Consider the following 13296-nt stretch of genomic DNA (forward strand, 5'->3'; position numbering starts at 1 on the left):
TGGGATTACAGGTGTGAGCTGCCATGCCTGGCCAGGGTGGACCCTTGAATCTACCCTCCATTTTATCTTCAGTTTGGTCATATTTTTCATGGGTTTATCTCTTGTCCTGAGAGATTTCATTAAGTTGACTTTTAAAAATCATCACTGAGGTTATTTTCCCGATAATCTTTTTTTTCTTAGCAGGCACTTTGGAGGGCAAGTGATTAGTTTTATTTTAGTGTAAAAAGTGCCTAGATAGAGTCCTATAAGGAATACATAAAGAACTCTTACAACCCAATAATAAAAAGGCCTCTATCACCATAGGTTAGTTTTGCTCGTTATGAAACTTTACGTAGGTGGATTAAGTCACTGTGCATTCCTCTTGTGTTTGGCTTTTTTTTTTTTTTTTGAGACAGAGTCTTGCTCTGTTGCCCAGGCTGGAGTGCAGTGGTGCAGTCTCTGCTCACTGTAGCCTCCACCTCCCTGGTTCAAGTGATTTCTCATGCCTCAACCTCCCAAGTAGCTGGGACTGCAGGCACGCACCATCACACTCAGCTAATTTTTACATATTTAGTAGAGACGAGGTTTCACCATGTTGGCCAGGCTGGTCTCGAACTCCTGGCCTCCAGCGATCCACCCACCTCAGCCTCCCAAAGTGCTGGGATTACAGGCATGAGCCACCACGCCTGGCCTGTGTCTGGCTCCTTCTGCTCAACATTATGTTTGTGAGATGGATCCATGTCATTGTGATTAGTTTCCTTCATTCATTTTCACTGTTTTCTAGAATTCCATTTACCATACTTTCAAAGTTTACTATTGTTGAGTGTTTCCAAACTGGAAATTACTGCAGACAGTACTATGAGCACACCCAAATGTGGCTTTTGAACATCCAAATCCAGGCCACGCTTGGTCTGCCGTACAGTTTCTGTAATGTTTGTACCAGTTCACACTCCCACAGCAACATGTGAAAGTTTTATTTGCTCCATATCCTCTCGAATTTAGGAACAATTTCAAACTTAGATAAAAGTTGAGAGTATTATACAAATAATTTTTTGCCTGAGAGTAAATTGCCAAGTTCATGCCGTATCACCTCCAAATATGTTAGTGTGTATTTTCTACAAACAAGGAGATTCTCCTGTGTAACTAGACAGCAGTCATCAAAGCCAGAGAAATTAACATCAGTACATTGCTACCATCTAATCCTTAGTCCCTATTCAGGTTTCACCAGTTGCTCCAAAAATGTCTTTTATGGCAGGAGGATCAGAATTAATGTATAGGCCAGGCGCAGTGCACTGAATCTGTTATCCCAGAACTTTGGGAGACCAAGGTAGGAGGACTGCTTGAACCCAGGGTTTCTGGACCAGCCTGGGAAACATAGAAAGACCCTATCTCTGCAAAAAATAGAAAAATTAATCCAGCATGGTGGCACACACCTATACTCTCAGCTACTTGAGTGGCTGAGGCAGGAGGATCACTTCAGCTCAGGAGGTTGAAGTCATAGCGAGCCAAGGCTGCACCTCTCTACATTCTAGCCTGGGCAACAGAGTGAGACTCTGTCTCTTAAAAAGAAAGAAAAATTGTGTAGTATTTTGTTGTTGTGTCCTTTAATCACCCCTAGTCTTCAACAGTTACCAGTCTCGTCTTTCATGATCACAATGCTTTTGAAGATTACGGACCACCTATTCTGTGGAATGTCTTCCTCTTTGGGGTTGGAGTTGTCTGAAGTTTCCTCATAATTAGGTTCAGGCTTTGCTTCTTGGGTAGGAAAGTCACAGATGAGATGCTGCATTCTCACTGCAGCCTGTCAGGTGGAACACAGTTTTCACGTATTTCATTACTGGTCTTGCTTACTTTGATCACTGGATTAAGTGGTGTCAGTTAGCCTTTTCCACTATAATCTTTCCCCTTTTGTTGTTAGTAAATATTTAGTGGGTTGAGTCTTTGAAACTATGTAAATGTCCTGTTTCTCATCAGACTAGTTAGTTAGTTAGTTAGTTATGTCAGTATGGGTTCACGATTCCCTGTTTTACTCCATGAGCTATAATTCATTATTCTAATTACTTATTTTGACCATATGAACCCATTCAGGCTGACTTCTATGTCCTTTTGACATATCCCCATCATTTCAGGTACTTCATGAATTCTTCCTCCCGTAGCCCTAGAATCAGCCATTTCTCTAAGGTGACCTCATTCCTTTTGGTAGAGGATAGTATTTAGAAATGAAGATTTGAGCACTAGATAGGTTAGTTGCTGTGTCACCCAGACTGTAGTGCAACAGCACCATCTCAGCTCACTGCAACCTCCGCCTCCCAGATTCAAGTGATTCTTTTGCCTCAGCCTCCCACGTAGCTGGGATTATAGGCGTTTCAGGTGCCCGCCACTACACCTGGTTAATTTTTGTGTTTTTAGTGGAGATAGAGTTTCACCATGTTGGCCAGGCTGACCTCGAACTCATAACCTCAGATGATCCACCTGCCTCAGCCTCCCAAAGTGCTGGGATTACAGTGGACTCTTGATGTGGATACCTCCCCACAACACTTGGGTCTACCTCTCTAATCCAGGTTGCCCCCTTGCAGTGAGACCGCCCTCACCCACAACAGGCTGCTACTGAGTGGCAACACTCTCTTTATGCTGTTTGGACCCTGAGCCCCTGTGCCAGGCTGAACTCCCCACGTGGATGCCCTCACCTATCCTCTTAGGTTTGGCTGCCCTTCTGTGTTGATGCCCTCCTCACCTCACTCGGAGTCCAAGCTCCAACTCCAGAGGCCTGGGCACTCCTGGGCTTGGATGACTCCTTTACCCGACTTGTGCTCTGACTCCTCTGCCAGGCCCTCTCCATGGAAACTCCATACCCTGCTTGGGTTCTGACACCCTGTGGCCTATACCAGACCAGCCCTTGCCTAGGTACCTTCTGAATTCTTCTGGGACTGTGACACCCCTACCAACCTGCTGTTTCAGGGAGACACCTTCTTAAGAATCACTTTTCATTTCCAAGAACTTTTTGTTCTTTGATTGCTTTGTATTCATATTATGGATATAGTTCCCTCTTGAATCACTCTAAGGATAACAACTCAAACATTTTAAAAGTTTTCTTCAGTTTTTTGTGTGTTTTTTTCCTGTGGAAAATAACAAATGGCCTAAGTATAGAAATGTTTGTACCAGGCTGTTGAGCTGAATAGTTTTTATAATAATGTAGAATTGGAAACAAAGTATTAATAAGTTGCAAGACAATATTTAAAGAAAAATAACTTAAAATTTTTAATTTTATTTTACATACCCACACGTGTGTGTGTGTGTGTGTGTGTGTGTGCGTGTGTGTTTTGTGTTTGGGTTTTTTGTGAGACGGAGTCATGCTCTGTCGCCGAGGCTAGAATATAGTTGGCATGACCACGGCTCACTGCAGCCTTCACCTCCTGGGCTCAAGCAATCGTCTCACTTCAGCCTCCCAAGTAGCTGGGACTACAGGCATGCACCACCATACCTGGCTAATTTTTGTATGTTTGTAGATACGGGTTTCGCTATGTTACCCAGGCTGGTCTTGAACTCCTGGGCTCACATGATTCTCCCAACTTGGCCTCCTAAAAGTGCTGGGATTACAGGCGTGAGTCACATTATATGCCTGGCCTGTTTTACATATATCATGTAAATATGCATAGAAAATCATGTAAAAAAAGTGCTGGGATTACAGGTGCGAGTCACTGTGCCTGGCCTGTTTTACATATATCATGTAAATATGCAATCATGTAAATATGCATAGAAAAAGGTTGAATGGCTATTCATCAAACTTAACAGTTGCTATCTCCTAGGCGTGGCTGCAGGGAGGGGATTTAGGGGAGCTTTAAATTTTGCGTGTTTCTGAATTATTTAAATTATTTTACAATGGACATTTTGGAAGGTGCGGGGAACCAAATATTTAAGTTTGTTTTTCAGGGTAAAGGAATATTAGAAGTAGGATTGTAAGATGAGGTCTGAGGATGTTTATTTTATAAATGATTATACATATGGCATTTAGGAAAGCCACGGCATGATTCTGTTAGCACTAGGCCAGTTGTAAATAAAGTAGGAGGGGATATAATATTTAGATGCTTTGGTTATGTGGATTTTGTACTGAACAGATTTCTCTCCCTCTCTTGGCAGGGCCCCACAGTTCCCCTGATAGACCTGGAGCACGTCCTTCCTCTCATGTTTCAGGTTGTCATCTCAAATGCAGGTCACCTGAATGAAACCTACCATCTCACCCTGGGTCTTCTCGGCCAGTTAATTATCCGTCTTTTGCCAGCAGAGGTAGACGCCGCAGTCATCAAAGTCCTCTCAGCCAAACACAACTTGTTTGCTGCAGGGGACACTTCCATTGTGCCAGATGGCTGGAAAACCACCCACCTGCTCTTTAGCCTGGGAGCTGTGTGTCTGGACAGGTAGCCTTGGTTCTCACTCCTCTAGCCACCTGCCTTCTACCCACTGTGGTGTTTGTTTAAGTTGAAGGTCTGGCTGTTGATTAATTTCAGTGTGCTACAGTTCTGTTGTCTGAGAGTTTTGTGGAAATAGAATTGGGTTCATGAGCAATGCTGTCAACCCACGTTAAAACTGTGCTTAACACCAGCATTAACACAGCTGAGCAGTCTTGGCACTGGCTGCTGATTCAGCTCTCTGATGAGGCATATTCTGTTTTTTTTTCTATGAGCAGTAAGTGTAGGCTTTGAGGTTGAAGAAAATAAATCTATTTTCATTATAAAAGTAACATAACTGCAGCATCAAATTTGGAAAACAGAGATGAAGGAAAAAGCTCTGATGAGTTTGGAGCCCTGTGTACTGCCCCTAATGGAGCTCTTGCCTTCCAGCCGGGTGGGCTTGGACTGGGCGTGCTCCATGGCAGAGATCCTGCGGTCACTCGACAGCACCCCACTGTGGCGTGATGTCATCGCCACCTTCACAGACCACTGCATCAAGCAGCTGCCGTTCCAGCTGAAGCATACCAACATCTTCACCCTGCTCGTGCTGGTTGGCTTCCCCCAGGTACCACACTCTGAAGGCCTGAGGGCCTGGTCACTCCTTCCAGTCTTCTCCATGCACACCAAAGTGTCTATGGCATCTGTAGATAAATAGGTATAGATATCTTCGGAAGCTTTTTCCTTTGCTCATATGCCTTGCTTTCACAGTATTGAAGTATTTTCGGGATTATGGGATAATTTATTCAATTTGCATTTTTAACAGTTAAGCCATTTGACTCATTTAGGAGCCAATAGTTGGCTTTGAGTAATAGGTAACCGTAATACATTACATTACAAATAACTTCAAAGAACAATTGTCTTTCATTTTGGCATTCATCTTGACCTTATTTCTAATCTTCATGTCTCAACTGATTAGGACAAAGGGGGCTGTAAAAACATGGCTTCACCCAGCAAGGACTGAAACCAGTTCTGTGCCAGGCCTGTGCCAGACTCTTTGGACTTTGAGACGAGAAGGTCTCTATCCTTGCGTGCTTGTTGAAGTCAGAGGCACAAATGAGGCTGGGCTTATGTCTAAGTATTCTTTCTGGTCTCGATGCTTGAGTTGCCTTTTTGTCTCTATCTCCCATGTTCTAGGTCCTCTGTGTGGGAACCCGCTGTGTGTATGTGGATAATGCCAACGAACCCCATAATGTGATCATCTTGAAGCACTTTACTGAGAAGAACAGGGCTGTGATTGTTGATGTCAAAACTCGGAAGAGGAAAACAGGTACCACAAATAATTATTTTTTTCTAAGAATGGAAGAAAAATGTCTAATCCCTGCATACCCTAAAGTCAATGAAATTACCTTGGCTCTTGGCCTGCGTTTGATTTTTTTTTTTTAAGAGCAACTTATAGCTCCCTGAGCTTCTTTTTCCTCATCTCTGAAATGATGTGTTGAATTGGGGTAATTTCGAAAGCCCCTTTCCGTGCTGTCTTTTTGTGTATCTGGCTCTGTGTTTTTTGGTTGGCCAGATACATAGGTTTGGAACATTTCATTTCTCCATTTGCTGGTGTCATTTGTTTTCTGTGGGTAATTTAAACATATTAGAGTCAGGTGGCTACACTTAAAATAATTATATTAGCATTCATGTAAGTTTCCATTTTGTTTTATCAGTAGAACACTAAAAGTATTGCATCACAAATGCCCTTTTGACTTAGTTTGCCAAACCCCAGGCAGTCTGGAGTATCTACCCGTTCCGTTCCCAGTTCTGCTGGTGAAGCAGTCTGTGTTTTCACTCCGCGTCAGCAATAGTGTCTGCGCTGTTTTCATGAGTGTGAATGTCTAAGTTCTTTTCTTTTGCACGTGAACATCCATTTGATCCACGACCACTTGTGGAACAGATCATCCTTTCTCCATCGAATTATCTTGGCACCTTTGTTGAAAATGGACACACATGTGTCTGTCTGTTTATGGATCTATTATGTTTCCTTAATCTATATGTCCCTACTTTAATACTACACTTTTTTGACTATTGTAAATTTATTTATTTATTTGTTTTTGAGACCAAGTCTCACTCTGTCGCCCAGGCTGGAATGCAGTGGCATGATCTCAGCTCACTGCAACCTTCACCTCCTGGGTTCCAGCAATTCTCCTGCCTCAGCCTCCCAAGTAGTTGAGATTACAGGCACACACCATCATGCTCAGCTAATTTTTTGTAATTTTTTTTTTTGAGATGGAATTTCGCTCTTGTTCCCCGGGCTGGAATGCAGTAGCGCCATCTCAGCTCACTGCAACCTCCACCTACCGTGTTCAAGCAAGTCTCATGCCTCAGCCTCCCAAGTAACTGGGATTACAGGCATGTGTCACTATGCCCAGCTAATTTTTATTAGTAGAGATGGGGTTTCTCCATGTTGGTCAGGCTGGTCTCAAACTCCCAACCTCAGGTGATCTGCCCGCCTTGGCCTCCCAAAGTGCTGGGACCACAGGCATGAGCCACTGTACCTGGCCAATTTTTTGTATTTTTAGTAGAGACGAAGTTTCACCATGTTGGCCAGGCTGGTCTCGAACTCCTGACTTCAGGTGATCTGTCCACCTTGGCCTCCCAAAGTGCTGGGATTACAGGTATGAGCCACCACACCTGGCGTAATGTCTGTATTTTTAATAGAGATGGGGTTTCACCATGTTGGCCAGGCTGGTCTCAAACTCCTGACCTCAAGTGATCCACCTGCCTCGGCCTCCCAAAGTACTGGGATTACAGGCATGAGCCACCACATCTAGCCAGACTATTTTAAATTTGTATAACATTTTATCAGGTCTTTTAGCTTTGTTCTTTTTCAGAATTGTTTTGACTCTTCTAGTTTCTTTGCCTTTCTGTGTAAATTTTAGAATCAGCTCCTATAGAAGAGTTTCTATAAAAGAGCCTGCAGGAGCCAGGCTCAGTGGCTCACACATGTAATCCCAGCACTTTCCAGAGACCCTATCACTACATAAAATAAAAGAGCCAAATGTGGTGGCATGCTGTAGTCCCAGCTGCTTGGGAGGCTGATGTGGGAGGATCGCTGTGCCTGGAGTTCAAGGCTGCAGTGAGCCGTGATCTCCACTATAGCCTGGGCAACAGAGCAAGACCCTATCTCAAAAAATATATATAGACTTCTGGAATTTTGATTGGCATTGCATTGACTCTATAGATTCACTTAAAGAGATATCTTAACAATACAGATGCTCCTCAATTTATAATGGGGTTATGTCCTGATAAACACATTATAAAGGCTGAAAAATCATTAAATTAAACCATTATAAGTCAGGGACTGTCTATATTGAGTCTTTTGGCCCATGAGCATGGTACATCTCTGTTTATTTAGAAAATAAATTTAGATTTCTTAAATTTCTCTTGGTCTGGCATATTGGGGTATTAGCTGTCTTCTCTTGTTCTAATCTTGGCAATTTATGTCTTCTCTTTTTGTTTCCTAGATGGCCTAGCCAGAGATCTACAAAGTTATTTTATTTTTTCAAAGGACCAACTTAGGTTTCATTTGTTTTTCTTTTATTTCTATTTGCTGTTTCTTTGATTTCTGCCCAGATTAATTTCTTTATTTCTTCTGGCTTTGTGTTTAATGTGTTGTTACTGATTTTCTGATTTCTTTCTTTTTTTTTTTTTTTTTTGTAGAGGCAGGGTCTCACCATGTTGCCCAGGCTGGTCTCAAACTCCTGGACTCAAGTGATCCTCCTGCCTTAGCCTCCCAAAGTGGTGGGATTACAGGCATGAGTCACCACACCTGGCTGCTTTTCTGGTTTCTTTCTTTCTTTTTGAGATGGAGTTTCACTCTTGTTGCCCAGGCTGGAGTGTGATGGCATGATCTCAGCTCACAACAACCTCTGTTTCCTGGGTTCAAGCGATTCTCCTACCTCAGCCTCCTGAGTAGCTGAGATTACAGGCACATGTCACCATATCCAGCTAATTTTTGTAGTAGAGACGGGGTTTTACCATGTTGGTCAGGCTGGTCTTAAACTTCTGACCTCAGTGATCCACCTGCCTCAGCCTCCCAAAGTACTGGGATTACTGGTTTCTTTAGGTAGGAGTCGTCACTGATTTGAGACCTTTCTTCCTTGCCAGTAGAAGAATTTTAATTCTATGCATTTGCTTCTAAATATGACTTAGCCACATCCACAGTTTTTTTCTTTTCCGGTGTCCCTTGGATTCAGTAGGAACATCCCACAATTTTTATATGGTACATTATTTTCATTTAGGTCACAGTATTTTCTAATTTATCTTGTGATTTTTTTTCTTTGCTGTGTGGATTATTTAAAAGTTTGATATTTAATTTCTAAGTATTTGGGAGATATTCCAGATATCTTTTGGTTATTGATTTCAGATTTAATTCACTTGTGATCAGAGAGCATATTTTTAATTAGTTCAGTCCTATTATGATTATTACAGTTTGTTTTATTATCCAAAATTAGGTCTGTTTTCATGAAGGTTCCATGTGCACTTTAAGAGAATGCATGTACTGTGCTATTGGTGGAGTATCCTATAGATGTTATTTAGGTTAAGTCAATGGATAATGTTCTTCAAGTCTTCCATGCCCTTACTGATGTTTTGTCTGCTTGTTCTAACAATTACTGAGAGAGGACTCTAGAAGTTTCTAACTGTAATTGTATGTTTCTCTTTTTATTATGAAATGTCCCTTTTTATCCCTAATGGTATTTCTCATTCTGAAATCTAATATTTATATAGCCTCTCTTGCCTTTTTAAAAATAGTCATCCCTTAGTATTCTCAAAGGGTTACTTCCAGGACTCCCCACAGGTAGCAAAATTCAAGGCTGCTCAAGTCCCTTATAGTTGGCCCTCCATATCTGTGGGTTTTGCATCCACAGGTTCAACCAACCTCAAATCAAAAGTATTGTTGGCCCCTCATATCCGTGGGTTTCACATCTTTTTCATCTTTTCACTTTAACCTGCCTGTGTCTTTAAAGTGGATTTCTTGTCTTTTTAAAATAAATCCAATCTGATAATCCCTGCCTTTTAATTGATGTGTTTAGACCATTTACACTTACTGCAGCTATCAAGATGGTTGAATTTAGGAATATCCTTTTTTGTTTGTTTGTTTGTTTGTTTTTGAGACAGAGTCTCACTCTGTCACCCAGGCTGGAGTGCAGTGGCATGATCTCAGCTCACTGCAACCTCCACCTCCCAGATTCAACCGATTCTCCTGTCTCAGCCTCCCAAGTAGCTGGGATTACCCACACCTGCCACTGCATCTGGCTAATTTTTGTATTTTTAGTAGAGACAAGGTTTTGCCATGTTAGCCATGCTGGTCTCTTACCCCTGACCTCAGGTGATCTGCCTGCCTTGGCCCAAAGTGCTGGGATTACAGGCATGAGCCACCCTGCCCGACTTAAGATGATTGAATTTAAATCTGCTCTCTTCTTGCTTGTTTTCTGTTTGTCTCATTTATTACTTGTCCTTTTCTCTTACTCTCCCTTCTTTTGGATTGAGTATTTTGTTTTATTTTTCTCTTCTTTTTCCTTTTCTTAAAGAGACAGGCTCTTGCTCTGTCACCCAGGCTGGAACACAGTGGTGCAATTATGGCTCGCTGCAACCTTGGGCTTCTGGGCTCAGGTGATCCTACCACTTCAGCCTCCCAAGTAGCTAGGACTACAGGTGTGTGCCACTATGCCCAGCTAATTATTATTATTATCATCATCATTATTTATTTATGTTTGTAGAGGTGGAATCTTGCTATGTTGCCCAAGTTAGCCTCAAATGCCTGTCCTCCAGCACTCTTCCCACCTCACTCAGTCTCCCAGAGTGTGGGGTTATTTTGTTTTCCTTAATGATTTCATTTTATTTCCACTGTTGGCTCTTCAAGTATATCTTTTTGAGTTTCGTTGTGGTTGCTGTAGGGTTTACAGTAGTGTACCTTCAAATAATTTCTTATACGTTGTTCTAGGGTTTACGCTGTACACCTTTAACTAATAGTCTACCTTGAGATAATATTATACCATTTTACATATAGTGTGGAAACATCAAACATTGTCCACCTTCATTTGTTGTGCTGTTACACATTTTACTTCTGTATAATATAAATCTCACAATAAATTTTTTTTTTTTGCTTCAGAAAGTGAGGTTTTGGCCAGGCATGGTGGTTCACACCACCCAGCAATTTGGGAGGCCAAGAAAAGAGGATCGCTTGAGACCAGGAGTTTGGGAGCAGGCTGCGCAGCATAGCTAGACCCCATCTCTACTGAAAATAATTTTTTAAAAAGCCAGGTGTGGTGACACACACCTATAATCCCAGCTACTTGGGAAGCAGAGGCAGGAGGATCACTTGAGCCCAGGAGATCGAGGCTGCAGTGAGCTATGATTGTACCACTGCACTCTAGCCTGTCTCTAGCAAGAGCCTGTCTTTTACACAAAACAAAACAAAACAAAATAAAACAAAAAACAGTGAAATACTACTGGTTGCATAGGGCTTACACCTGTAATCTCAGCACTTTGGGAGGCCAAGGCAGGAGGATCACAAAGCTTGAAGCCAGGAGTTCAATGCCAGCCTGGGCAACACAGCAAGACCCTGTCTCAACCAAATAATTTAAAAAAAAAAAAGCAAGAGAGACAGATATTTTAAGAGATTTTAAAATGAGAAAACAATAGCTTTTATATTTAGCCATATCTATATTTTTTTATTTCTAGTGCTCTTCATTCCTTTGTTAATGACTCAGTTTTCCATCTGATACGTTTTTTAGTTTTTTAGGGGACCTGAAAAACTACACTGAACATTTTTTGTAGTGCAGGTCTGATGTTACATAATCTCTCAGTTTGCCTGGGAATTTTTTTTTTTTTTAACTTCACCTTTGAAAGATAATTTTGCTGGGTAAAAAATTCTAAGCTGAGTTTTATCTTTGAATACTTTAAAGATGTTGGTCTAGGCTGGGCATGGTGGCTCACACCTGTAATGCCAGTACTTTGGGAGGCCGAGGCCGGTGGATCACCTGAGGTCAGGAGTTTGAGACCAGCCTGGCCAATATGGTAAAACCCAGTCTCTACTAAAAATACAAAAATTAGTCAGGTGTGGTGCGGACACCTGTAATCCCAGCTACTCAGGAGGCTGAGGCAGGAGAATTGCTTGAACTTGGGAGTCAGAGGCTACAGTGAGCCAAGATTGCGCCGTTGCACTCCAGTCTGGGTGACAAGAGCGAAAACTCCATCTCAAAAAAAAAAAAAAAAAGGATGTCGGTCCATTGTCTTCTGGCTTGTATAGATTCTAAAATGAAGTCTGCTGTTACTCTTCTTTTTGCTACATTTTTGTAATGTGTCTTTTTCCTCTGGCTATATTTTTGGCAATTTGATTGTGGTGTGCCTTGACATGATTTTCTTTGTTTCTTTTGCTTAGGGGTTTATTGAACTCCTGAGGTTTATAGTTTTCATCAAATTTGGAAAATTTTGACCATTATGTATTCAAGTATTTTTTCTGTCCCCATCCTCATCTCCACCAGAACACTTCCACTCTCACTGGTGGAAAGCCAAAATATTCCCAGCTCTCTGTGAGCTCCAGGAGTTGTTCTGCCCAGTGTTGCTCTTTCTCCAGCCCCAGTAGTTTCCTTTCATAGAAATGTGCAAGTCAGCATGCAGCCACAGACTCATGAGGAGCCCTCTATGGATCTCCAGAGAGCTCTCCCCAACCCACACCTCTCTCTGCGCCTCTCCCTGCTCTGTGATATTCTACCCTGTACATTCTAGCTGCCTTGACTTCCCTGAACTCTCGTCTCTGTTTCTTTAATTCATTGAGACTGCTGGATTCTGGTTGGATGTTTGCTTCCCACTTTGCAGCTTGGAAATCGTCTCCAGATAGCTGGTGCCATTGGAGGTCTAATCTAGTTTATGTCTCTTGTCTCAGAGATCACAGTCGTGTACTACCTTTTGCCCAATGTTTGCAAGCTGTTGTTTCATGTTTATTCAGTGTTCTGGTTGTTTAAGGTGGGAGAGTAAATCCAGTCTCTTTTGTTCTGTCTTGTTTGGAAGTGGAAATCTCATGCATACTAATTGGTTTTTTTTTTTTTTGAGATGGAGTCTGGCTCTGTCACCCAGGCTGAAGTGCAATGGTGCAATCTCAGCTCACTGCAACCTCTGCCTCCTGGGCTCAAGTGATTCTCCTGCCTCAGCCTCCTGAGTAGCTGGGATTACAGGCATGTGCTGCCGTGCTCAGCTAATTAGTGTATTTTTAGTAGAGACAGAGTTTTGTCATGTTGACCAGGCTAGTCTTGAACTCCTGACCTCAAGTGATCCACCTGCCTTGGCCTCCCAAAGTGCTGAGATTACAGGCATGAGCCACCACACCCGGGCTCATGTATACTATTTTTAAGAACTGTTGTTAACACCTTTGTAGACAACCTGCTTATGCACAATAGTAAGAGTGTAAATTGTCCCACTCAGTTTCTTGATGGATAGGTAGCCGTTACTATTTTTGTGTTTACCTGCAAGCTGGGTTTACTGGCTAAGATTGAGCCCGGAAGATTTGTGTTTCTGCAGTCCTTACTTTAGTAAGGCATGTTACTATGGAAGAAACAGCTGCTGGAAGCATAAACTGTACTTTTTGTGCCTTTCTCTTTCTGCCTGATGTCACCCTTCAGTGAAGGACTACCAGCTGGTCCAGAAGGGAGGAGGACAAGAGTGTGGTGACTCTCAGGCCCAGCTGAGCCAGTACTCCCAGCACTTTGCCTTTATTGCTAGTCATCTTCTGCAAACCAGCATGGACAGCCATTGTCCCGAGGCAGTGGAAGCAACTTGGGTCCTGTCTCTGGCCCTCAAAGGATTGTATAAAACATTAAAGGTAATGGTGAGCTTCTCCAGTTGGCAATAGATCTGTCTATAATTTGACATCTGCGTGGGG

The 13296-nt window shown here is 42.4% G+C and overlaps 1 protein-coding gene across 1 annotated transcript in view; it reads left to right on the forward strand.

Annotated features, from left to right (window-relative positions):
* Window positions 1-13296, forward strand: part of ZZEF1 (zinc finger ZZ-type and EF-hand domain containing 1) — a 133964-nt gene that overhangs the window by 103089 nt on the left and 17579 nt on the right. Inside the window, exons 40-43 of the mRNA XM_021671289.2 lie at window positions 4117-4394; window positions 4818-4992; window positions 5562-5694; window positions 13037-13236. Coding sequence (XP_021526964.2) covers window positions 4117-4394; window positions 4818-4992; window positions 5562-5694; window positions 13037-13236 — 786 coding nt within the window. The remainder of the gene's footprint in view (window positions 1-4116; window positions 4395-4817; window positions 4993-5561; window positions 5695-13036; window positions 13237-13296) is intronic.

The sequence above is a fragment of the Aotus nancymaae genome, unplaced genomic scaffold, assembly GCF_030222135.1.
Source record: "Aotus nancymaae isolate 86718 unplaced genomic scaffold, 86718_ANA_hifiasm-v0.15.2.pri h1tg000018l, whole genome shotgun sequence".
Lineage (NCBI taxonomy): Eukaryota > Metazoa > Chordata > Mammalia > Primates > Aotidae > Aotus > Aotus nancymaae.